Consider the following 24,959-nt stretch of genomic DNA (forward strand, 5'->3'; position numbering starts at 1 on the left):
GCTGATGTCACTGCCTCTTTAAATCCAGTACTTGGGTTTTACCTGTGATTATTGTCTGATATAGATTCAGTCTTTCCCCCTCATGTCCAAAGTAATAAAGCTCCCATTTTCCAGACTTACTGTTCTGTGTTACTGAATTATATTTTTTGTTAGCCTCATTTTAAATGCAATACCCTTTATGAAAGGCATGAGATTTTTATGAACTTTCTAAAGGGTCAAGCCCACCGTATATTTATTTATAGTGAGATATCAAGAAACATAAGCAAGTATTTTTAAACAAACAAGCAAAACCACAAGATGCACCTCACTCACTAGATTATCATGTAATTCTCACTCGTACTCAAGAGAACTAAGAACCTCATTTTACCTGCTCCTGCATGCATCCCAATTTTCCCTTATGAACCTTTCTCATTTTGTATTAAACGTACAACAAAGTATATTATGAAAAAAGGAAAGGCAAAACATCCCAATTGTAAACTAAAACAAATGCGCTCTTTGTGTTAAAAAAGGCGCATGCAGCCTCTGGGTATTGGTTCTTTTGTATGCATGATCTGTTGTTGGGAACCCACAGCTATTACTCTTCACATCCACACCTATGACAGTGCTGCAAGCTAACAGTCCCGTCTGCTTGTTTGGAGTAAAAATGTTTTCCTTTTGTTTTGTCGACATGACTACCCTTACCTTGGGCATTACCCTTTGTATGGTTACTTTGGCCAGTCTTGGGGGCTCCTTACTTTTTTTTTTAGTAAATCATAAATCATGCAAAGTTTCCGGTGCTGGATTTAAAAAATTCTTGCAAGCTTCAACATGTAAAAATGTTATAATATGATGACTCTCTTTTGTACTAAACCTAGGGGGGGCAGTGAAACCCCAAGACCCACAACCTAAGAGTCAAGAACCTACACCTGAGCCAGTCCCTGCCCAGGAGCCTGTGCCCAAAGCAGGCCCCACCCCAACTCTACCACCCACCACGCAGCAGCCCAAAGCCCAGGCTCAAACAGCACCTGAACCCGCTCCAGGAAGGCCAACGGAACTGCCCCCAAAACCCCAACCTCCCAAACCACTTCCCCCAAAGCCTGTGCCTCCAGTTCGGAGGAATTCCAAGCCTCAGATCCAACCCAAACCCCAGACCCCACCTCCCACCAAGGCCCACCAGAAAGCTCAACTGGGCGACACAGATCAGAATCCTGGGCAAACCCAGCCAGATCCCATCCCTGCTCAAGAGCAATCCCCAGCCAAACCTCCGGTTAAACCCCCTTCACCAGCTAAACCTCAGCTCCAGCCTAAACCAGTGCTCAGAGAGCAAGTCAAACCTGAAGCCCGAGCTCAGACAACTGCTCCATCTGAAGCCCCTGTTAGAGCAACTCCTTCCCCTGCTCCCGCCCCGGCCCCAGCCCAACCTTCCCCAGCAAAACCCACCCAATCTCAGCCTCCTGTGGAGGAACAGCCTGCACCCCAGCAGAAGTCCACCCATCCTCTGTTGAAGTAAGCATCTTTTCACTTCAAAGATAATTTGCTGCAAGGTATGTTTGTTTGATCAACAAACCGTTCTGCGATTCCTGGAGGACCACTGCCCTGCAGAGTTTAACCCCAACTCTAATGAATCAACTGAACCAACTAATCAAAGTCCAACAGGCTACAAACTTCCACCCAATAGCTGACTGGAGCTACACTCTGCAGGACAGTGTCTCTCCATAAGAAGGACAGGACACCCCTGAACTACATTAGGGTGCTATTAGCGCTAAATCCCATACATGCATGCTATAAAAAATCAGCATACTACGGTGGTGTTGGTAACATTACCTTATAAAGTAGAAAGTAAGCCAATGTGCCTAATCATGCAAATCCATGATCTTTGACATGCTATTTTCAGTGCGTCATGTTTTAAGCCTGCTTATCTCGTGGTTTTAAATCCAGGCCCTTTAGCCGATTTCCCGTATGCAGGACGTAGGGAGCAATGCGCTCTGTGTAGGGACCATGTCAATCAGAACACAGTTCATTCAGGGAGCTCTCTTCTAATGAGCTGGTGATTCAGGTTTGAATCAGGTGTCTTAAACAAGTGGTCGTGAGTACCACTACGCTAATCGTAATGTAGTATATAGGACGAACAGTATGTGAATTGTATTGCAGTTCTACCTTCCTGCAGTGTTCGGCTCTGCTCTATTGAGCTCCTCTGCCTTCAACACCTTACTCCCGTGTTCACTAAAATAACATGACTATACAACTAAAGTGTAACTTCAAAGAAATCTTCATCTAAATTGGCCTTCTGCTTTTCCCACTGTTTTGCAGTAAATCCCAGTCCTTGACCAACGCTTTCAACGCCTTTGGCGAGACTTTCCGGTCCAGCAATGAGGATGAAGCAAAGGCGGAGACTATCCGAAACTTGCGAAAGTCTTTTGCGAGCCTGTTCTCTGACTAATGACAAAACCCCACAGCCGAAAGGTGGCCAGGCATTCGAGTGACAGATATGCATCCTGGTGTGAGGTTAATTCCATGTAGCTGTGTACATTTAACCCCTCCTCCCAACTCTGCTGTAATTATCCGAGTGTTAATTGAGAAGGTTAGAGTGATGTACAGTGATTGTTCTCGCGAGATGTTGGTGTTTACATTATTTGAGTCGCTCTGCCCCGAAACACTGGGATTTAAATGAGGAGGGGATGGCTCTTAAGCGATCAGTTACAAGAGGCTGGAGTATGCTGAAATCGTCTATAGCCCCTCGATGTTGTAGCTGTATCGTAGTAGTGTTTTTTCTTTACCCAGAGACAAATATTTGTGACTAGTTTCCCTTGTTTATCCCCTGTAGTGTGTGTGTGTGTGTGTGTGTGTGTGTGTGTGTGCGTGTAACTATTTGTGTTGTTAGCATTAGCCAGTGAGACATTAGTTCAAGAATACCTCTGAATCTTTATAAAAAGCACTTTCCTCTTCAAGTTTCCTACAGTAATCAATGCTTGGACTGGTCGGTTTCAATGCAGTGGTGGGATTTCAGTGGAACGCCTGGTGTTTTAGCGACATAGCTTGCATCCAGCACTTATCAACCTGTCAAGATATTCATGAGTGCCATGTTTATAGTATCTCTGCATAGTGTATTGTACTGTACGTTTAACATCTCAGGAGTTTAATTTGAATATATGTTTATTCCGGCGTCACACTGTTCATGTTGTGTTTTCTTTGTGCACAGTATTATTGCTTTGCATGACCCGGTGATAATTGTTTTCTCTGTACAAGTGTCAATAAACATGTGGCGCATCATTCCACTGACATACCGGCGTGCTCTGTGCTCCGTTTGCAGTCTGCCCATTATATGTACATTCAGCTGAAGCATCAAGTGGCCACACGTACTGTTGTGCATGTATCTGTAACCTTTTTTGCGGTATTTGTTTGTTTCTTTACATTTTAGAACCAGAGGACCCGACCAGTAAGTCCAAACACCAATGCCCCGGCCGTTTGCTTTATAATTAAAGGTTATTATGCTATAAATCCTTGTGACGAATGCATCTTTAATCTGAGAGATGGAAAAGCTAGCAGTTCTGTTCATGAAGCTTAAAGAATACGACCTGCCAGAAGATGGCAGTAGATGACTAATGTTTTTGTTAAGTGTTTATAGTTAAATGGTTAATGGTCAGCCCATCATATCCCATCCAGAACACCAAACTAACGCCATTATAAAAAAATATGAGGGGGGAAATGTGCACCCTGAACTGCCTGACTGAAAATCATTAGCACACATTTGTTACAAAAATCAAGAACCAGACAGGTCCGATGATGATGTAAATCCACACTGGATGTCTTCAAAACTATAGCTTTCAATATTATTTTAAATGGAATACATGAACGGTTGATTTCAGTACCTGTGACTATACCAGCCTAACCTCCTTTTTTCTCTCAGTGGTTCTGTCCAGTCATATGATTGATGATGTTGGAGTCTCTCGTTACGTCAAACCTCTTCCCACATCTTTATCGCTATTATCAGATCATGTGAAACAATATTCTTTAACTTCAATTTATTGCTATAGCTTCCGCAGTGGATTTCAGAATGCAGCTGAGGCAAAAGGTTCGACAAAACCCGATGTTTGCGTGAAGGCAGTTACAAACAAACATGATTTGGGGTTTAAGCTGAAAGTAGTGCTGCTTCTTCGCGCGCTTCCACAATAGCGTCAAAAAAAAGATCTAGCTTCTACCCGCGCGAATTTCACAGCAACGATCAAATGTTAAATGATATCTGGCCAAATGCCTAAATGACCAGTTTTAGCGCTGGAAGCGTCTAGTGCTGACAATAGATTTAATAAAGTCGGTAGTGCACGCTTACGTAAACTTGTCGTACCTAACGCAGTTATTTTGGCACAGATTTCTTTGGCTCTTCCGCATTGCTCCATGTGTTCCAAAGGTGTTCCTGATGGGAGGAGAGACGGAGTGGAAGCGTCTCAAACCACACCGAGCTGTCTAACTAGATTCTATCGGATTTTCTAGGCGTTCTCACGCAATCTTTTTGAATATATTTAAATAATCGTATTCAATATTCGGATTAATAATTTCCGAATCTGAGTGATTTTATGAAGCGTCTTCAAAGAGTTTGCGTAGTTTTGATTAGAATCTTTTGACTTGATTTACATGTTTTAGAATCGTTTTGGTCAACATGCTCACAATATTGCATGCTATTTTAGTCTCGTTTAGAACAGATTTTACCGAATCTGTATGAAGCCGTTTATCGTTTAATGCATAGAATCTTTACAGATGCGCGCGCGCGCGCGCGTGCGTGTGTGTGTGTGTGTGTGTGTGTGTGTGTGTGGGAGGGAGAGAAAGCGAGGGAGCGTGTAATCCCTCAAAATGAAGGCTGTCTAGGTAGGCAGCTCGCTAGGATTTGAGACACCGTCACCTCTGCGCCTCACAGAGCTCAAACCCTGACCGACTCACAGCGAGCTGAACCTGAGGAGATACAGCAGGACAGCTCACACACACACACACACACACACACCAGGAGGGACTATCTTTAACGTCACTCAACACCTTCGAGAGACCCCTACAGGTCAGTGCACTTCAAGACCACCTCTAGTGAGCAGCAGGTGAACACTGCAGAAGAGAACAGCTCGTTTACTTTGTGTCTGCTGACTTACATACATGCTGCACAGCCGTTTCAGTATCAAAAAGCCACCATTCACTTCGGGTAAGTGTGAAGAAACAGCTTATGATGTTACATTATAATAACAAAGTGCTTAAAGCACACTTTTTGAGACGAATGCTGAAAGTCTGCGAGGGGTCGCGTGTTTAGTGCTTGGGTGAAGTTTGATGGGTTTTAGTAGATTTTAAAAGTAGTAACATCATCTGGGAAAGTGTGGTGTTTTCCATAGCTCTGCTTTATGACTTGAGATATGTCTTAAAATCTGTAAAATCCACACACAAAAATGATCCGCTTGATGTTTCTGTCAGGGTTTATTTAGTGGAAAGCGTCTGACTGCTATAGAAGAATAGAAGAATTTACAGTAAATATTGATTATTACAGAGACTCAGAAATATCTGGATGTTTTGGCTACACTGTTTAAATGTTTTAAGTCATTGCTTTCACACACACACACACACACACACACACACACACACACACACACACACACACATATATATATATATATATATATATATATATATATATATATATATATATACACACATTTAATAGATTTAAATGATTGAATTATAGTTTTTTTCTTCTTATTGGAATATAGTGCTAGTTCATGGGTTCCTCTGGTAGGACACCTGCGTGAAACACCCCCAAAAAAATCAGCAAATATTTACAGCCACTAAAAACACCAAAAAATAATTACAAGTGAAATTAGCATGGCTTTTCAGAATTAAAGGACAGGTCATACTTGATGTCATATTTTGTTACAGGATTATGATACGTTTCTCTTAAATGTACAAATACTTTCTGTATTCGGCTTAACTTTATTATAAACAGACCTCTGCAGAGATTTGATTTTTCAGCAAACGCGCCACAAATTCTATTTAAACTGACTTTCAGATTTTCACGACTTGATTCATCAGCGGCTCGGCAGAGTCTTAACTTTTCAAGTTCTGACTAAAAGTTCTGTGTCAAACGGCCCAAAAAGGCTCTTTAATTCGCCGCTCGTTACATGTCTACAATATATTTAAAGATTTAAATATGTGAAACCCAAGTGCTGTTTCCACCCACCGCCTCGCCGATCTGATCGCTGGGGTTTTGTCAAACACTATTCTCTGAAAAAGCGCTCCAGCAGCCTCTTCAGCGTCACAATTATATGAGTCAGATGAAATAACTTGATGTCATTGCTATTTGAATGTTTCGGTGTTCTTAGGATATTTGGTTCTGTAAAACTGGATTATTTTCTGTTGTTGTTGCACAATGAGTTTTAATTAAAACGTATGACTGTGTGTTTCACATGAAGATGGCTGATCTATTAGCAAGAGTTTCATCATGCAGCCTATCTATAAAAAAAACAAAAAAAAAACCTTTGCCAACATAAGCATTTTTTAATTCAAGAACTAAAGTCAGATTCTTGTGACAGATAGCGACTAACGCACACAGTCTGGCCTGCTGTTATTTAAGGAAATCAAAGGACCTTATGACATTTTGTGATGCGCTCCACCAATTGCGAAATTAATATGAAAGAGAGGTCAGTAAATATCTAATTCTGCTTTACCAGTAAATCTGAGGTCAGCTTTGTCAATCGGCTCTTTTGCATAGTAAGTGGTAAAAAAGTGCTTAGTAAAAAGTGGGAGGTTGAGAAGAAAACAGAAAAAAATGCCCCAAAAAAGCAGAAATCGCAAGCTGTAATTGTGGATGTGCACGTTCGTGTACAGTATGTGTGTGTGTTTGTCTTTGTGTGTTTACGTGCACAGTGAAGTCCAAAAGTCTGAGACTAGTTCGAATGTTTGCCTCTTCTATATTCTCATATAAGCCTCATCATCAGAATTATGCATATGCTTTGAAATATGAAGATGAATTCGGTGTGAATTTTGACGAATTTTGTTCTCTCGTGCTTCAGAGGAAGACTGTAGAGGAAAATTGTAGAAGTCGCCTCGAAATCGAACAATTTCTGGGTGACATTTTGGTTTTGGGTGTTAGATTCTTTTTTTCCTTGTTCGAACGAGATCTTTAGCTGCTTTATTTTCGGCGTGGTTTCAGTTTTTAGCATGAACGTACAGTACAGAGCGAAACAAATCTAGCCGTGTGAGATGAGACGCTCTGACCTGTTATATAACCGAAGCGCGCCGGGGTGGACTTTACCCTGTTCTCATAAACGTAAGGTGTGCGAATCGCAGCAGAAACCCTCTTTACACTGATTTCTTGATGGTAAAACGGCTCGGCTGACAGATTCTTGCTTTTTGGTGCACCTTAAAATACTGAGACCTGAACGCCTTTCCATTCTAAGCTCGGTGCATTGTGTGTGTGTGTGTGTGTGTGTGTGTGTGTGTGTGTGTGTGTGTGTGTGCGTGTGTGTGCGTGTGTGTGTGTGTGCGTGTGTGCGTTTACAGGAGTGGCTGTTTGGTTTGAGCGTAAAGATGATGGATTGCATCTCTTTTGAAATGGCCCAGATATGCTTTAGTGCGTTATCTTGCACGTGTTCGCACACAGATTGCAGGATTATACAGAAGCTTTGACTTCATTAGCCGCACCTCGTCCAGAGACGCCTCCTTCACTTTGCGTTTCAGTGAGCTGGAACTTCACTTCCAAGAACCAGTTATGGCACCATCGCATGAGTGGAGGAGGCATACACAACCGTGGGCTGTATACAATATATATATATATGTGTGTGTGTGTGTGTGTGTGTGTGTGTGTGTGTGTGTGAGCGTGCTTGAGCTCCAGTGTTGGTTTGTGAAGTGTCAGTTGAAATCTGTTCGAAGGCTGAGGCCAGTTCTTCAATGCTTCTTGGTTGCGATCCTTTCGGCGGTCCACTTAAGACTTCCTTCTGACTTTAATAAGCAGCTTGTCTCTTGAAACATGCACGTTTAGGTTAGCTTTTCATACTGGCTTAGTACTGTCTGTTGCGCTTATCTTTTTACTTAATTTTTGTATGTAAAGTGCTTCGAGGTGCAACTTTTAAAGGCGCTGTGTAAAATAAAGTTTATTATTATTGTCTTCAGCGCTGCGTGTAAATAAGTCTCGTTAGAGAATAAGAAGGGTGTTACTGAAGTATTACCTGCTTTTTATCATTTAAGCATCATATGTTTAATCCAGCCTAGAAAGTGTGCTGCAAACTGGACTTGAACACTCAAGTCATTCGTAATAAACTTAGCTTAGCTTAAAAGTACAGACAGAGGCATGTTTTTATAGATTGTGTGCAAAGCTACAAGTGCATCGGTTGAATGAATTGCTGAGTGAATTGTGTCCTGAAGTGAATTTATGTTTTGTGGTTTTGTGAATGCGAGCACACTTTCTTATCTCCTGCTTTTACGCCGTTTAATTACAACGATGATGCAATGTTACGATGTCCATAAACAAGCGCGCGATACGAAGGGTGAAGTCCAGAAGCCCCAGCGATGAGCTCGTATCCAAGACTGTAACTCACGCTGAAGCGTCGACGTCAGCTAGACGCTAAACATCCACCTCCAGAGGTTTTTGGGAACGAGCTCTGGGTCGCTTCCCAAAGCTCCTTCGCATTCGCGCGGCGGCTGCATGTTTTCGGTCATGATGTGACCAAAACTGAACCTCTCCCCCCTTTCCTGTCCACATCGAGGAACGGGGAAGACCCTTCCTCCGATTTCACGGGATCTGCCGCCCCGAGCGAGTCGTGAAGGCCTTGACAGAGAGCATGTTCCTTCCTTATCCGTTTAGGAAGCTCCGCAGAACCCTCAGGAGAGCCGTTCACCGTTAACTCATTCCTATTAAAAGTAATTGGGAGAAAGTTCATGTCCTCAGATGTTGTGCAAGTCAGAATCCTTCAGAAGCTTCACAATTCAGCTTCGGGTTTTGCTCAAGTCCCTTGTGAATGTTTGGCTTTAACATCAGAACAGATTGTTTGTCCCTTACTCAGATGTCCCGTTTTGAGATGAATCTCCAGATAAATCATAGTTTGAATTCATTGAAATGGGTAATAGTTCAAGTTGGATCTGTGTGTGTGTGTGTGTGTAACTAATAGTTCTAATAAATCACAACGTTGTAATCCCAGCTAAACAATGTACTTTTTCTAAAAGTTTGACTGAAATGTTATGTTCAAATATACAAATGAGGTGTTATCTAATTAAAAAGAGCTGTATTAAAGAAGAAATCTGAACACCGGATGAAGCCGTCGTTCATTTTGTCAACGTGCTAGACTTTTTAAGATTTTAGATTTCGCATTTGGCCGCTCCATAAATCATAATATATTGTGTGAAACCGACAGACAGAAACAAATGCATTAGGAATAAAATCAGGCTTTCCACTAATCTGAAACGAATATCCAGAAATCTCAAAATTGACAGATGCGTGAACAAAACCAGCAGCAAACTCATCGACGCACACTCATATCAAGGAGGGTAAAAATTAATAAACGACTTTAATCAGTCCACGCTTATCAGCTATCTGGACGTATAACAGACGAAAGTTTCAGATGACACGTGAGCAGCCTGATTTTACTTAGTTTATTAGAAGCCCTGCTCTTCTGTGAAGAGAAGTGGAACCAGCAGAGCTCTGAGTGAGAATGAAGCAACAGGAAGTCATCTGGCTAGCCTTACACCTCATAGCAGGACCACATGATACTTAGCTGTCTGCACTTTTGCTGAGGCCGTGAAGTGTCAAAACCAGCCAAGAAAAAAAAAATCTCCAGTTCCCGTTCAATTTAATATAACCACAGAAATAGCCACTCGCACGCCCAAGTCAAAAGTTCAGTCTGCTTGATAGACACGAATCGTCCGGGACCTGACCTCGGGAGAAGCTCCCGGCACCGGAGGGTGAGCTACGGCTTTCGTAGGATGTGCTTTTTTTTTTGTTTGTTGCCCTTGTATTAGATTAACAGAAGTGTTTGTGTTCCTTTTATAACTGTGAATTGAAACTTGTCAAATGGTCTGGAAGGCTCTCGACCAAAGTGTTGAGATAGAGAAAAGATTTCATAATTCAATTACAGACCAGTCTTGCGCAGCGATCAAAATAAACAATTAGTTAAAAAAAAAATTTGTGTTGCTTAAAAATGAAAAAACTGTCATCATTTATTTAGAGAGAGAGATTCAGAAGGAATGTTGAATATAATGTTAAAAAATATAAATATGTATATTAATAATAATATGTATTGATCATCAGCGGCACAGGTATATTTGAAGAAGTAGCCAACAATACATTGTATGGGTTTTTTTCTTTTATGACAAAAATTAATAGCATATTAAGTAAAGATCGTGTTCCATGGCAATATTTGGTAAATTTACGACTGTAAATCAAAACTTCATATTTAAATAGTAATATGCATGACTAAAAACTTCATTTGGACAATTTTTGATTTGATCAATTTTTTTGCTCCCTCAGATTTCAGGTTTTCTAAGAGTTGTATTTCAGACAAATATCATCACAAACCGTCTATCGATGGAAAGATGATCCATTTACTCATGTATAAATCTCTATGATATTTCTATAAAATATTTTGCACATATTTACTCGTAATTTAAATAATTTTAGTTTTTTTTTTTATCTTAGTTACTGTTTACTTTCATTGTATGGGAATAAAAAAACACTGATAAAATCGAAAAAATGCTGGTTTAAAAACATCCCTGCCTTGGGGTTTTTTTTCTTTTCTTTTAGTAAACCAGAAGCTTTTCCCCGAAGCAGGGTTGTATTTGAAGTGTGCTTTTCCAAAATAATTAATCTTATGGTACACAGAAAAAATAAAGGCATGCATTTTTTTCATTTTTGGGTGAAAAAGCGCCCCAGTGCCGGGTGAATGTGGCCAAACCCGGCGGTTACTGCCCAGAAGACTGGTTTAAACACTCAACCCGATCACAAATAGTTCAGGTTTCCAAAAAGAGAGTGGGTGGCGTATATATTGTAAACACTACTCACTCGTATTTAACCGCTTTCCTTTCTTGTGCCCAAAAAGCACTGTGAAAACCCCCCGATGAGCTCATTTTTGAATAAATCAGGGTCCACTCGTGCCACGGTTGAGGAATTTATGCCAGCCTGCTTAAAATGTGGTCAGAAACGTGTATGACGCATCAAAGCGGCACATGCATGCTGCGCAAAATCAGTACCAGCCGAGTAGGCGGCCAGACGACTTTACTGTCTGGTTGAGACTCATAGCGAGAGGACAGGGGTCAGACTTCAGCATGGAGGCAGCTGTAGGTGAGGAAGTCATGTTTCTGTGTCTTCTGCCCTCCCTGACAAAGCTTTGAGGTCAGGTCGGGTCCTCCCCTCCGCCTCCACAAACTCCCCCATCCTTCTTCTGAGGAAAGAGTTGCATCAGGTGATGGCAGATACGGTGACTTCTGCGAACAGCTCAGCCCAAACTGACTTTACCCGCTGCTTCCGTTTTGCAGAAGGGACGAACGCTAGGAGAAACTCCGCGAGGTCCGAAGTTGACACGATGTGCCAGGCGTGTTGAATATATAAAGGCCGAGAGCCGCTGCTGAGGGCTTCTCAAGACTGGAAAATAAAACCTGTCAGAAATCATTGCAGAGAAACGGTAACAAACACGAGAATGGCTAGATTTGCCGGAGTAGCGCGGGTATATTTGTAGCAATTTTTCTTTCTTTTATGGCAAAAATCAATGGGATATTAAATTAATATTTTTAATTAATTCCTATCGTGAATATATCATATTGATTATGAATATGCATTGCTAACTTGATTAGGACGACTTTTTAAAGATTTTCAAATAGATCTCAACATATTAAGCTTATTTATTTAGCTTTCAGATGATGTATAATTTAAAAAAATGCCCCCTTATTGTGCTTCAGGGTCGCAAACGGCGCTTTAAACTGGGTAAGAGAAAAAAAAGTGAGTAAATAATAACAAAAGTTTCTTCTTTAGTGATACGGGATCTTCTGAGAGGAAGACAAAATAGCTGAAGGTCACGTTTTTACCAAAAGGCATTTTGTCCGACTTAATCAAAGCACAAACATCGGTTGAGCCTGTGAGAAAATAAGAGTAACTCCCTTTTATCAGATGCTGAGAAGCGTTATCATTCATAGAATCGCCATTGGGAATATTTCGAGGAAACAGAAGCCGTTTTAGTCTGCGGTGGAGTCCCTCGGTCGGCCTGAGCCTCAGCCTGAATGCGGACGAGCAGGTTCTTCTGGTACAAGCGTTTAACGTCGACTGCCTTTTTCAGCGCAGCGCCAGTCTTCTGTAACATGCGGCACAAAGCAATAAAAAAAATGAACGTGGAGACGAAACTTTAGGTGAACTTTCATTTTTTTACCTGGACGTTTTTTAAGGGCGGGCTCCGACGGTTTGAATGTTGAAACTTTAAGAAAGCGTTGTTTTGGGGGGGGACTCGAGTGAAAACATTGTGGCCTCATTCTTTTTCGACTTGGCGTTTATTTGATGTTCTTAGGAAATATCAGTGAAAAACATTACAGTCCTGTTGCAATAGTGTCCCTGTGGAAAGGATTTCACATAACAGCCTGCTTCGCTTGATTTACTAACATCAGCGCTGAAGTCTGCGGCACCTCGGTATACCACTACAGTTAAATCACATGTTGATCGAATTTATTTAAGCCCCGGAGGTGTGCTGTTACTCCACTTTGAGATCATTTGAGTCCATTGACGGTGCTAATTAAAAACCAGGCTAACACTTTCACATAGGGACCAATACTCACTATTACCTAGCTGCTTATTAGTATGCCTATTATTAACATATTGGATGTTTATTAGCACATATTGTGCATGAGCAAATTTGACCTCCCTTAAAAACTATTAATACGAAGGAAGGAGTTTTTGAGGTTAAATCGTTTTAAATGATGCATCGGACCTTGAAACTAGTTGTTTTATTATCAGAAGCAGTGAATTAGCTACAGATTTAGGATTTGAGTTTTGTCCAAACGTCTACATTCACTGCATGATCAGACTTGGTTGAAGGACGCAGCACTAAAAACCTGTCCATTAGGGGCTGCTTCACGTGCTGTTTGTTGTCTTTTGTTAAGATACAGGGCGCATTAACTTGACAAATCGTCATGTATTGTTACGCTCCGTTCGCACGTCATATCGGCGCAAACAGTTTGGTCCAATAAACGTACGGTGACTTGAGCGCCCCAGAGTTACGTAACGAAGAATCTGCGAGTGCTGGCTCGCTGCAGAAACGCTGCGGTGTCTAAAATACAGGTTTGACCTTATATTTCGATGGGCTTGTGGTTTCAACCAAAATATTGCAACCGCTCGAGTCAAACGAGTAGCGATGGCGAGTTTGTCTCACTGAACCACGTCTCTGACGATGCTGCACGGCGTCTTCGGCCAACTGGAGCAAATGATGTTTACCGCGTTTCAAAATGGGCATGTTATGAACGGAAACTTTGCCTTTTGCTAAGAATAGACGGTCCTGCAGCTCGCTGGATCGAGAAGAGCTCTTCTCCCTAATGGCGAAACACAATTGGGAGCGGGGGGGATCGGCAGGTCATTAGCGGGAATGAGGATGTGTCAGACCTGTCCGTATTTATGGGAAGTCATTGGGAAACGTTCCAGGTGTTTGGCCGAATATACGTCGCTTTTTAAGTTCAGTGCAGTGAAAGCCGCAGTTCCAGTCTGGCGATGAAAGATTTTTGGGCCGGAAAACTTTACGTTGAAACCCTTTTCGTGTCACGCGGACAAGACCAGAAGCGTTTAATCTATGCATATTATGGGTTCATCCCTGAAAAGGGCAGGAAGGAATATCTCCTAAATCTCTTCTGTGTGGTTTTACGCAACCTGAGTCCTTGCTTATGTAAAATTCTGCACGCAGTTTGTCATTGATAGGTTAACCGTGTTAGACTTTGGTTTATTATCAACTTCAATCTTTTTTCTGTGGCAACCGTGCTCTGAAATTGTATTCTATATTTAGCATGTCTGCTTCTCTCTGAAGCGTTTCCCTATTTCTGTAAAACATTCAGATTTCTGAGGTTTCCCGCCGTAACCCATCCAGTCTACTAGCAGGTGACTGTACAAACATTGCGGTGCAACGCCCTTCGAGGGATAGGCCCTGCGATCGGCGATCCACCGATGTATGGTTTGGCTAGTAGAAAATCTGAGAGTGCCAAAAAATCGAAACATTGAGAAAATAGCCTTTGAAGTACTATTCAAAATTAAGTTTTGATAAATCAACGGTGGGAAGTTTACAAAATGTCTTCATGGAACGTAACCTTTACTTAATATCCTAAATGAATCATTTTGACCCACATGATGTGTATTGCTTCAAATATATCCGTGCTACTGATGACTGCGTCTGTGCTCCAGGGCCACGCTTCTATAAATATTAGCATTTTTAGAGGCAGAATTCCTTATTTCTGCTAAACGGTGAGCAGGAAACACGTCTGAGCAGCGGCAACCTCAACACAAAAACACGTTTTTCAGCGACGCTTTTAAAGGATTTCAGGAGCGACTGTTAAAGATGCAGTCAAACAAACAGAGGAGTGTTTTTAAAGCGACACGCTGCGTTCGACTTTTCTGGGAAAACAAGCTACAGTGTCTTAGCCGTGCTCTGCTTCTACAGTAGAAAGTATTTTAACAATGAAGAGATGACACAACATCCAGGGCCAAATAAAATGTGCTAATATTTATACGGATAGATATTATTTACAGAACAGCAGAAACCGAATCAATAACTGTGTTTCGATTGTCATCTGCTTCTTTTACGTCTAGGTAAATGCTGATAGTAGCGCGCTTTTTTTTTTTCCTGTGGTTACGTTTTCTTTAAAAACGACCCTGTCTGTACAGTCTAAATTTGGGGGTATGTTCACACCTTGAGCTTCTTGAAAAGAGTGTTTTTGCACCAGGAGCAGAGCTCTTATTCACGTTCACTTGATATCTGCAGGGTTTTCGACGCTCTGTAAAGCATAGCATCTTACGCTGACGGAGGCCTTTGACCTCATTCGTTTACTAAGATGGCATTCGGAGGTTTCACACGTCTTCATATCCTATTAAAGTGTGCAGAAATGTGCCACATTGACAGATGTGTTAATTTCATTTGCTGTTCCTGGAAAGAACGAAAAAAGTACTTTCTATGCGCTTACTGTACTTCAGGGTGAAGTTTTGATTGGATGTGAATGGCTTGGGTTTACGCTCAGTTACTAGAAAAGGGTCCAAATAAAATAAAGTGGTACCATTTTTTTTTATTGTTTAAATGTAATTCATTTGTAATCGTTAAATTACAGTTAAATTAGTTAATCTACTTGAAAGAGTTTTGTTTTATTGACATTATTGGTTTAATAATGTTAAATAGTTTTGTTTATTTCTATACATGCTAAAGCATGGATGTTAGAGACATTCTTAAAAACATATAATCATAACCATCTAAATCAAACATAATTAGCACATGTTTGCCTTTTAATTTAACAGTAACAAGATTTTCATAACATGAATGAATGTGTCCTTGTTAGATATGTTGCATGTAATAATGCTAAATTATGCATAATTACCAAAACCAAACCCAAAACTACATATTGTTATTTAATATCATATAGTTATATTTGTGTAATTACACAGCAATAACGACACAATAAAAGAAAAAAAATGTATTGATTTATCCTGATTAATCGCATCCGAAACAAAAGTTTTAATTGGCTTAATATATGTGCGTGTGTGTTTATTATGTCATAATATTTAATTTATAAATACATATGCATGGCACACACAACAACTTTAATTTTGGATGTGATTATTGCTCAGCATTATTATTTTATTTTTTTAATATATATAATTGAAACCAAGGTATTGCTTATAATAATAATAATAACACTAATAAATAGTAACATGCATTTCTACTTGAAGCAACCCATGAAAGTGTTTTTATAAAAGGCTAATTCTGTGATATTGACTAATATTTCTTACTTGAATAAAACAAGTTTTTCGGTGGAGCAGCCTGCAGAGATTCGAGCGCAAACGCCGTGCCGCTGGCTGAGGAGAAACGCAGCGCTGTTGTTCTCACTGTCTTTGTCTCTTGGTCTTGGTCAGATATGGTGGACACGCAGACGTTTGCCTGGCCCGTGGGATTCGGCCTGAGCGCCCTGGAGCTGGACGAGCTGGACGACAGCTCGCACTCGATGGACATGAAGCCCTTCTCCACGCTGGACTACACCAGCATCTCGGGCATCGAGTACGAGCCGAGCCCGGCGCCGAGCGAGCCTCCTCACATGATGGACCTGACGCACATGTACAGCTACAGAGCGCAGGAGAACTACAGCATCTACAGAGCGCAGGAGAGCGGCTACGCGGCCGAGGAGAGCGGCTACAGAGCACAGCAGACCCAGAGTACGGCAGAGCACCGCTTGAGGAAGGGGCTCGCTGGAGCGTGCATCGGCTTACGTTTCCAAACCTTCATTGAGACAGAAGATCTGTGGAGAACAAAAACTACCTGCAAAGCTCCAGCGCCGATTTAGGCACTTGCTGTAAAATGAGGACACTGTCAAAAGTAATGAATCGATATTCTTTACCAGTTAACGACGATTAGCTAAATTAAATCAACATTTGGTGTGAGAATAAAAATAAAGGTGCTTCATGAAGCCATAAAGAACCTTTTCATCCAAAAGCTTCCATAATATGGTAATAACGTTTAGTTTGTGGTGAAAGAAGGTTCTTCAGATTATAAAAAGGGAGATGGTTCTTTAACTGAATGGTTCTTTGTGGAACCAAAGATGGTTCTTCGCTGTGAAGAACCTATTAAGACGCTTTATTTTGAAGGGCATGAAGTTTCTCATGTAGCTTTGCAGGTAGGTTTCTGAGATGTTGTTCTCCACAGTTCTTCTGGATTTGGTCTCAGTTTCTTTATGGTGATCGATCTCACCAGATTATTACAAATAATGGCAAAATGGATGTAACACTTTTTTATGGTTTCACACTGTAAAAAAAAAAAATTCAGACCACCCTTCTCTCATCTCTCCATTGGCCCAGTTGAATTTCTGCAACAATGTTCTGTTGAGACAACTGTTGCCACAATTAAAAAAACAAATTCAATCGGGCCGCTGAAACAATTTAGATGTTTTTTTTTACAGTGCACCTATTACTTGCTTATTAGCATGCGCATTACTAAAATATTAGCCATTTATTAGTATTAATTAAGCACATATTGATGTCTCATTCTACATCCCTAATACCTAAACTTTACAAATACCACACTAACTATTAATAAGCAGCAAATGAAGAAGGTATTGAGGGAAAAGCTGTAGTTAATAGTTAGTAAGTGTCACTGTTTGGAAATGTAAGCTGATATTTCCTACTGACGAAAGAGAAATAACTGACTTCAAACCCTTTTTACGTGCATGGAGAGAATACTAGTGTCCTCAGTCTGAACCTGCTCCCTTTGATCCGTTCCCAGATTCGATCAAACTTGAACCCGAGTCTCCTCCTCAGTTCGTGGAGAGCAGCCTGTCGTTCTCCAGACCTCACGAAGACCCGTCCAGCTCCGTGCTGAACATCGAGTGTCGTGTGTGTGGAGACAAGGCCTCGGGCTTTCACTACGGCGTTCACGCCTGCGAGGGCTGCAAGGTACCTCTTTCTAAGCAGCTCGCTGAGCTCGAATGGTGTTTGTTTGCGTGCTCTTCTGATGAAACGTGCCAGTGATATCTGCTCTGAACGCAGTGTGCGGCGTGCACACTAAAGTTCATTGGTGGAGAAAACGTTTCACTCAAACACGGTAACCAAGAAACGGAAATATTACAGTCACGTTGAACTTTCTGCTGAAATTTGAAGTAGAAAAGTATATATATATATATATATATTTTTAATGCCTTTTTATGAATTACTATAAAAGAAATGATTATAATTTGAATGAATATAATATATTTTACTTAATAATAATAAATTAGCTTTTTGAATAGAAATAAAAATGAGCAATTGATTACTAAAATCTGATTTTTGAAAATATGAATTTTACATTAAAAACTCAGTGCACATTTTTTGACTAGTAACCTGGAACAATGCACTGAAATATTTATTCTTTTTTTTTTTTTATTGTTCACAAACATGATTTATCTTTAGATTTGAATCCCAGGTTTACGATGTAAATCCCCTTACATATTCATAAAGGGACATGTTGGTGTCATCATCATTGTCGGCGCCAGCGGACAGCAAAGATGTGAATTAAACTTCTCAAAACTGGAGTACTGAATACGAATGAAGCACTGTTTCATCCAACAAGAAAACAAAATGGTCACTTCCTGATAAACTGGCATTAAATATCGCTAAGAAAACTACTAGAAGCCACTGATTATAATCATTTTCTTGTGAATGCTGTTGTTTGGTAGCACAGTCTTTTAAGACAATATACAGAATAAACTTCATATATAAATGTTACTTTAAGGACAGGCTGCTCAGGGCGAGATCGGTCTTCTGCTCCTCAAGAAATGTATTCAGTAAATGTGTATCCATTACAGGACAGAAGTTTATCCTACTCCTACATGTTTTTATGCCATTTTTTATGTGATATTCCAAAATGCGCATTAAAACCAGCTGATGGAAAGATGGCTAATAACGCTCTGGGCCTTTAGAAGATGATCAAAATCATCAGCTGATTAGAAGATATCTGAACGAGATCTCTGTGATTTCACCCCAGCACCGAGCAGAGCAACAAGAGAGGTGACAGTTTTTGTGGGGTTCAAACCCACCACTTTTCATTTGTCAGCTCAGATCTTTAACCAACACACCACACACACACACACACACACACACACACACACACACACACACACACACACACACACACACACACACACACACACACACACACACACACACACACACACACACACACACACACACACACACACACACACACACACACACACACACACACACACACACACACACACACACACACACACACACACACACACTTGACAGCCGGGAGCTTTGCCGTGTGCGCTAATACCCCGAACGCACCAAGCTCTTCCAGTCATTCTGATAAATTTAGCACGGCGAACATCGAACCGGTTCTCAGACATGCAGATAAAGTCTGAAAATGCCCTGCCTGATACATCTGAACCTGTCTGTCACTTCAACCACAAACCCGCGGCAAGTTTCCACTGTGGCAGAAATATGTACGGGCAGAAAGATATGTCTCAATAAGAATAATCATGAGTGGGTGACCCAGACATCTCAGGTGCTCACATTTCCCACACACTCGACACGAGCGCTTTGATGATGCATCTCAGAGGCTTCAAAGGAGCTCCACACACACACACACACACACACACACATTTAGCGCTTTTATTTTATACACACAACACAGCACCCCCTGTTTATCGTTTGTGAAAAGTGTCGACATGAAGAATTTGCCACCGAGGATCCTTTTTTTAAAAAAAAAAAAAAAATGCAAATCTTGTGGTGAACCACATCCCGCTCGATGTGCTGCATTCTCTGAAAAATGAAAGGACTTCTCCAGAAGCGTTTTGTGCGTGTTTGTGTAAAAACACGCATTTCGGAATATGCTAAATTTGGGATGTTCCTACCCAGGGCTTGACTAAAAATGAAACGAGAAAGCAGGTATTCTTCCGCCGACCCGACACTTAACAATGCTCGGGTTCAGCCAACCAGGTGAACTCGTTTATCCTCGAACAATACAAAGCCACCTCACTATATATATTTTTTGGCCTACAATGTTTCTAAATTTAAAAGTGGGCCGATCAAGAGGCAGAGTAAATGCACGAAAAACATCCTCTTTTAAAAGCCTCTTTCCTGTGTGCATAGTTCTCACATCGGTATGTATTTTTTGCTACTAAAAATACTGCATGGAGCCGGCCTTTGACTTCACCAGTATATGAAAATGTCTACCAAAAATAGATTCGGTCAACGTCTTTTTGCACCCTGTATTGTTTCCACTTTAAACACGCTTAACGGACGCGCTCTGGGGAAGGTCTTCAGCTTCTGCTGTTTTCTGAACGTTGGTGCAGAAGAGCTCTTTGTCGAGGCCCGACCGTGTGGGCTTTCATGATATTTGCGCAGGCATCCTCTAATAACGCCCTCGTGTCAAGACGGAGACTAACAAGAATTGTTTTCTGGCCAAAGTCCAGCGCAGACAGTTCTTGTCTGTCTTAATGATGCATTATTTAGATAAAAGCGCGCTATCGTGGGACCTCGGGTTATCTTCAAGTGCGTAATGACTCGAGTGACGTCTCTCAAAGGCTCTGCGGTTTGCTTTTGGGATTAAAGCGTGACTAAATACCCAGATAGGATTTAAAACGCAGATGAAATGCACAGAGCTATTAAACAAATGTGTGTTTGTTCCTTTAAGAAGCGGTTGGCTGATTTGCGCCTTAGAATTACTTTGATTGCGTGTCTCGAAGCACTTGATTTAAAAAAAAAAAGCAATGATTAATGTCGAATAATGTAATGGGGATCTGAAGCTTTCGAGCTTTAAAAAGAAGCTAAAGCATAAGTGTAATAAACGTCTTCTGAAGTCATACAGAAACTTTCTTTAAAGGAACAGACATCAATTTTTGTTAAACATCTTCCTCTATTAACTGCTGCCGAATCATTAATCAAGCTTTATTTAGGTTTTGTGAACTGAATCTACTATTCACTCCAAATAACTATTTGTTCAGACGTTGGCACTGCTTCTGTAAACTAGTGAGGAAATAAAGATACAAATCTGCTGAAGACTTGTAATGAAGCGTGGTTGTCATGCGGTCTACTTTCAGGTTTCACCAAAGACAAAATAATGCTGAAAAGTCTCAACCTTCACCTGATCTTATTGCATTGGTAGTTTGCATGCTTTCTTTGTTTAAATAAACTTTTTTGTTTTACTACGGCCCATGTTCCCGTATAGAGACTAAAAGTGACTTTTGAACATAGACAAATGTTTAAAGTGAGGTATTGTAGACTTTTACCCACTAAATGAGCTCGTTTTAAATTTGATGCCTCCTGCAGGTCTCAGAAATAGTTATCAAGATTGAAAAGATTCACCTGAGAGAACATCTAGCGACTAATTAAGTTCACTGACATCAGGTCTGTAACATGATTAGTTATAAGGGATGTGTTAGAGAGACAGAGTCAGCGCTCCTCAAAGTCAAATTGCAAAGGCTTTGCAAATCTCATCATCTACTGTGCATAACCTCATCAAAAGATTCAGAGAAACTGTAGAAATCTGTGAAAGGGACAAGGCTGAAGATCTTTGTTAGATGTTGGTGGTCTTCGGGTCTCAGACGATCATCACTTGATTCTGTCAGACGTTACTGAATACTTCCAGAAACCTCTGTCTGTAAACACAGTCCTCCGAGACGTCTGAAGATCTTTCATGATGAAGACACATGCAAGCGCGTATCAGAAGCCTCTTCGTGTCCTGAGGACCAGTTCTTCTATGGTCACACGTGGCCAGATTTGACACTGTTGTTGGAAATCATCCAGGGAGATCTTCCAGTGCATTGGCATTCAGTTTAAAGCAGCTTCTGGTGGTATGTTTCGTGGCTGTCAAGTGCTTCATTTCGAGTCGTACGAAGGTTATGTTTCTGAGGGTGAAAAACCGCTGGCAGCACTTCTCCTCGAACTAATGAAAACGAGAGCGTTGTAATCGTCAGCAGCAGCTGCTGAGCATTCGGCCGCAGCTCTATTGTGCTTCTTGACAATGAGCTGAATAGATCAGATATGCTTTTTTAAAGAATTCTAACAAGGCATCAGGAAAACCTTTTCCCCTTCCTTCCTCACGACATTCCTCTTGTTTTTGGCAGGGATTCTTCCGCAGAACCATCCGTCTGAAGCTGGTCTACGATCACTGCGACCTGCACTGCCGCATCCACAAGAAGAGTCGCAACAAGTGCCAGTACTGCCGCTTTCAGAAGTGCCTGATGGTGGGCATGTCACACAACGGTGAGCCGCTCACGAGAAAGGCCCTGGCGTTTCACAGAACTGGTTTCTGTTTGAACCACTCGAGGCAGACTCTTTCAGTGTTGCGCTCTGAGACAACTGCGCTATGCCTCGGATGCCTTGTTGTTTCCTTTGTGTGGTCTCCTGCTGCAACATATGTGGCGTTTCTTTCAGAACGCGCAGAGATCTTGTGTGTGTGTGTGTGCGTGTGTGTGTGCGTGTGTGTGTGTGTGCGTGTGTGTGTGCGTGTGTGTGTGTGTGTGCGTGTGTGCGTGTGTGTGTGTGTGTGTGTGTGTGTGTGTGTGTGTGTGTGTGTGTGTGTGTGTGTGTGTGTGTGTGTGTGTGTGTGTGTGTGTGTGTGTGTGTGTGTGTGTGTGTGTGTGTGTGCGTGTGTGTGTGTGTGTGTTCGTTGCCTCAGGGTTTAGAGGCAAAATACCGCCTTACTTGCAGCCCTGCAACCGCACAAGTCCTGGTTAAACACCTCAGCGCGGAACACCACAATCATTACCATCAGCCATAAACTATCTATCTGTCTATCTGTCTATTATTCTGTCATTTTTATCTATTAATATATACCTCTTTACAGATTTTCCACCATATGCTAGACAATAAACATAAAGAGAATCGCTAAATTCGTTTATAAATCAATGTATAAATGCACAGTTTTAGTTGGGTAGCCTGTTTTTTTTTTCTCCTTAATTTTTTTTTGTTATTATTTATTTTTGTAAAAAAACCAAAAGGAAACAATTAACGCTTTCATTTTTTCCTTTCCGTTTAGGTTTAAGCATTTTATTACAGATTATTTTCCTAAAAGCTCATTTGAAATTTGATTTAAAAAGTAAAGACCGTCTATGTTTATGTTGTGTAATATTTTATAGTTTTTTTTCTTTTTCGTCAGAGCTTTGTAGTTTTCAGTTACGTTTACATAACACAATTTGCTTCTTTTTTTCTCTCTCTCTTTTATTTATTTGTTTTTTGTTTTATGTTTACATCCATGACTTGTTTGTTTTTTTCTTTGTTTTTTTTTTTTTCTTTTATCTCCAAAGCCTCGTAGCTGTTTGTTTTTCTATTGTTCGTGTTTTTGTTTTTTTGCAGTTCTTTAAGTCTTTCTTCTTCTTTTTTCTTTTTTCATTTCCCATACATTACAAACTACCCGTTGGTACACGTTGTGCTTTTTTTGCACAAAAGTTTTTTTTTCCGAAAAGTGCTCCACAAAATCAACGTTATTATTTATATTTATGTTTACACGCAGGGTTCTGGTTAGCTTCCCCTTCTTTCTTCTTTATTTCCCCTCCGCTGCAACTCTTTCGTTTCCTCTTTTGCGTTCTTATTCTGGATTCCGAGGGTTTGAGCGTCTCCGAGCGCGTCGTGGTGGTCGCCGGGCGTTAAGCTGCGCTCGGGTTCATCAGCCAAGTTTAGCGTTATCAGCTTGCCACGTTCACATTGCTTGGGATTCGGCCGCCGTCTCTTCATCAATGATTCATGAAAGCGTGAACAGGCCGCAAACATGCTGTGTCACCGGCTCTGGCTCCTGGCCAAGCGCGCAGCGAGAGAAAGGTGGTCCGCGTGCATTAGTTTACAGAAGGTGTGATAGTAATACGCACGTCACCACCGGCAAGTCAAGGCACATGCGTGAAAGAAACCGTTTGCTTCCTCCATTAGGAATATTAGATAACTTGTGCCGTTCTGGTTGTGTGGGTGACCAGCGTCAGACGAGCGCTCTCCAACCCCCAAGTCAAATAATGCAATCAATCCTGATCAAAGGTTTCAGAAAGGTTTTCATGTGTGAAGAAATGTCTACAGAATTTCGTCTTGTGCGTTACATCGGATGCGCTTTTTCTCGTTTCCTGTCTGACTGGCCTGAAAACGTTTATCGGAAGACGCTTCAGCAGTCGAAGGGTCGGAGAGCCCACGTTCAGCTTGGTTTTTTTCACGGCTGGTTACGTCCCTGTTTCTGTTGCCTTTGATCACGTCGGCCGTCCTAGATTCAGTGGAAATAGTCGCAGCTTTCGCTAAAGTTGAGATTTCGGTGCACGGATTCGTTCTCTGTGCGCTTTAGAGGCTGTGTTGGTGTCAGGACAGTCGTGTGATGCTCGTGAAGAATCGTGAGCATGTTTCCATCCAACAACGATAGCGTGCTTTACATCGGAGATCTTAAAGGAATGGGTCGCTCACACGCTGTTACATCATTACAAACACAGACGCTTTAGTAGTCGTTCCCTGGCTGGAACAAAAATGGAAGTTGTTTATTAAAACTCATTGTCACGTTTAGACGTATCAAAAATACACGCTAACGAACATTACAGTGTTTCCAAAGTAAACCGACCAAATGTTTGTCATTTCATTAAAGTCTAAACCAAATCACAGAGAAAAAAGGTATTTAGTGAGTCATTTAGTACAAGGTGTAGTTTTTCAGAGGAGGCTGTGAATAGAAGACTCTGTCCTTTTGGTAATTATGGCATGTGAAGCGAGGGAGCGTCTCTGATAGAGTAATATAAAGAGATGATTACTGTCACATGAACACGCTTTGCTGCTGCACCTTGAATGTTTGTGCTTTCTCATTAACTTTACAGCACTGTGGAGTCGTCCATAAATCGGTCAGGACGCTGGATTAAATAGAGTCTGGAGGACAAAAGCAGCGCGGGTGTATTTGTAGCAATAGACAAAAATACTGTGTTAACCTTTTTATTGTTTTATGGCAGAAATCATTAGGACGTTCAGCTTAGATCATGTTCAATGATGGTATTTAGCTGTAAATATATCAAAGCATCATTTTTGATTAGTAGTATGCACGGCTAAGAGCTTCGTTCGGACGGTTTAAAGATGATTCTCTCTGTACTCCAGATTTTCAAGTAGTTGTGTATCGTGGGATTATTTGTTCAGATTTCAGGTTATGCACAAATATCAGCATCCAAGAATCAGCGCTCATGATCTCATATCATAAAGTACATGCCTGAGACGATTCAAGCACGCTTTTTAAGGAACAGTCCTAGTTTTGGTAGAGCCGTGTATTAAAGGCGCAGAGGTTCTGTCCGAAGCGGTC

At 41.2% G+C, this 24,959-nt stretch overlaps 2 protein-coding genes across 3 annotated transcripts in view; both read left to right on the plus strand.

The window, feature by feature from the left end:
* syn2b (synapsin IIb) overlaps positions 1-3,258 on the plus strand; it is a 58,924-nt gene extending 55,666 nt beyond the window's left edge. Inside the window, exons 12-13 of the mRNA XM_043251601.1 lie at positions 855-1,485; positions 2,290-3,258. Coding sequence (XP_043107536.1) covers positions 855-1,485; positions 2,290-2,419 — 761 coding nt within the window. The 3' untranslated portion in view covers positions 2,420-3,258. The remainder of the gene's footprint in view (positions 1-854; positions 1,486-2,289) is intronic.
* A 1,528-nt stretch (positions 3,259-4,786) lies between these two features.
* Positions 4,787-24,959, plus strand: part of pparg (peroxisome proliferator-activated receptor gamma) — a 25,975-nt gene continuing 5,802 nt past the window's right edge. The window contains exons 1-4 of one of the 2 annotated variants that reach the window (XM_043251602.1): positions 4,787-5,161; positions 16,076-16,372; positions 17,436-17,605; positions 21,781-21,919. In XM_043251602.1, coding sequence (XP_043107537.1) covers positions 5,116-5,161; positions 16,076-16,372; positions 17,436-17,605; positions 21,781-21,919 — 652 coding nt within the window. In that variant the 5' untranslated portion in view covers positions 4,787-5,115. The remainder of the gene's footprint in view (positions 5,162-16,075; positions 16,373-17,435; positions 17,606-21,780; positions 21,920-24,959) is intronic. The other variant, XM_043251603.1, reaches the window with a different exon arrangement.

Source organism: Puntigrus tetrazona, chromosome 11, assembly GCF_018831695.1.
Source record: "Puntigrus tetrazona isolate hp1 chromosome 11, ASM1883169v1, whole genome shotgun sequence".
Lineage (NCBI taxonomy): Eukaryota > Metazoa > Chordata > Actinopteri > Cypriniformes > Cyprinidae > Puntigrus > Puntigrus tetrazona.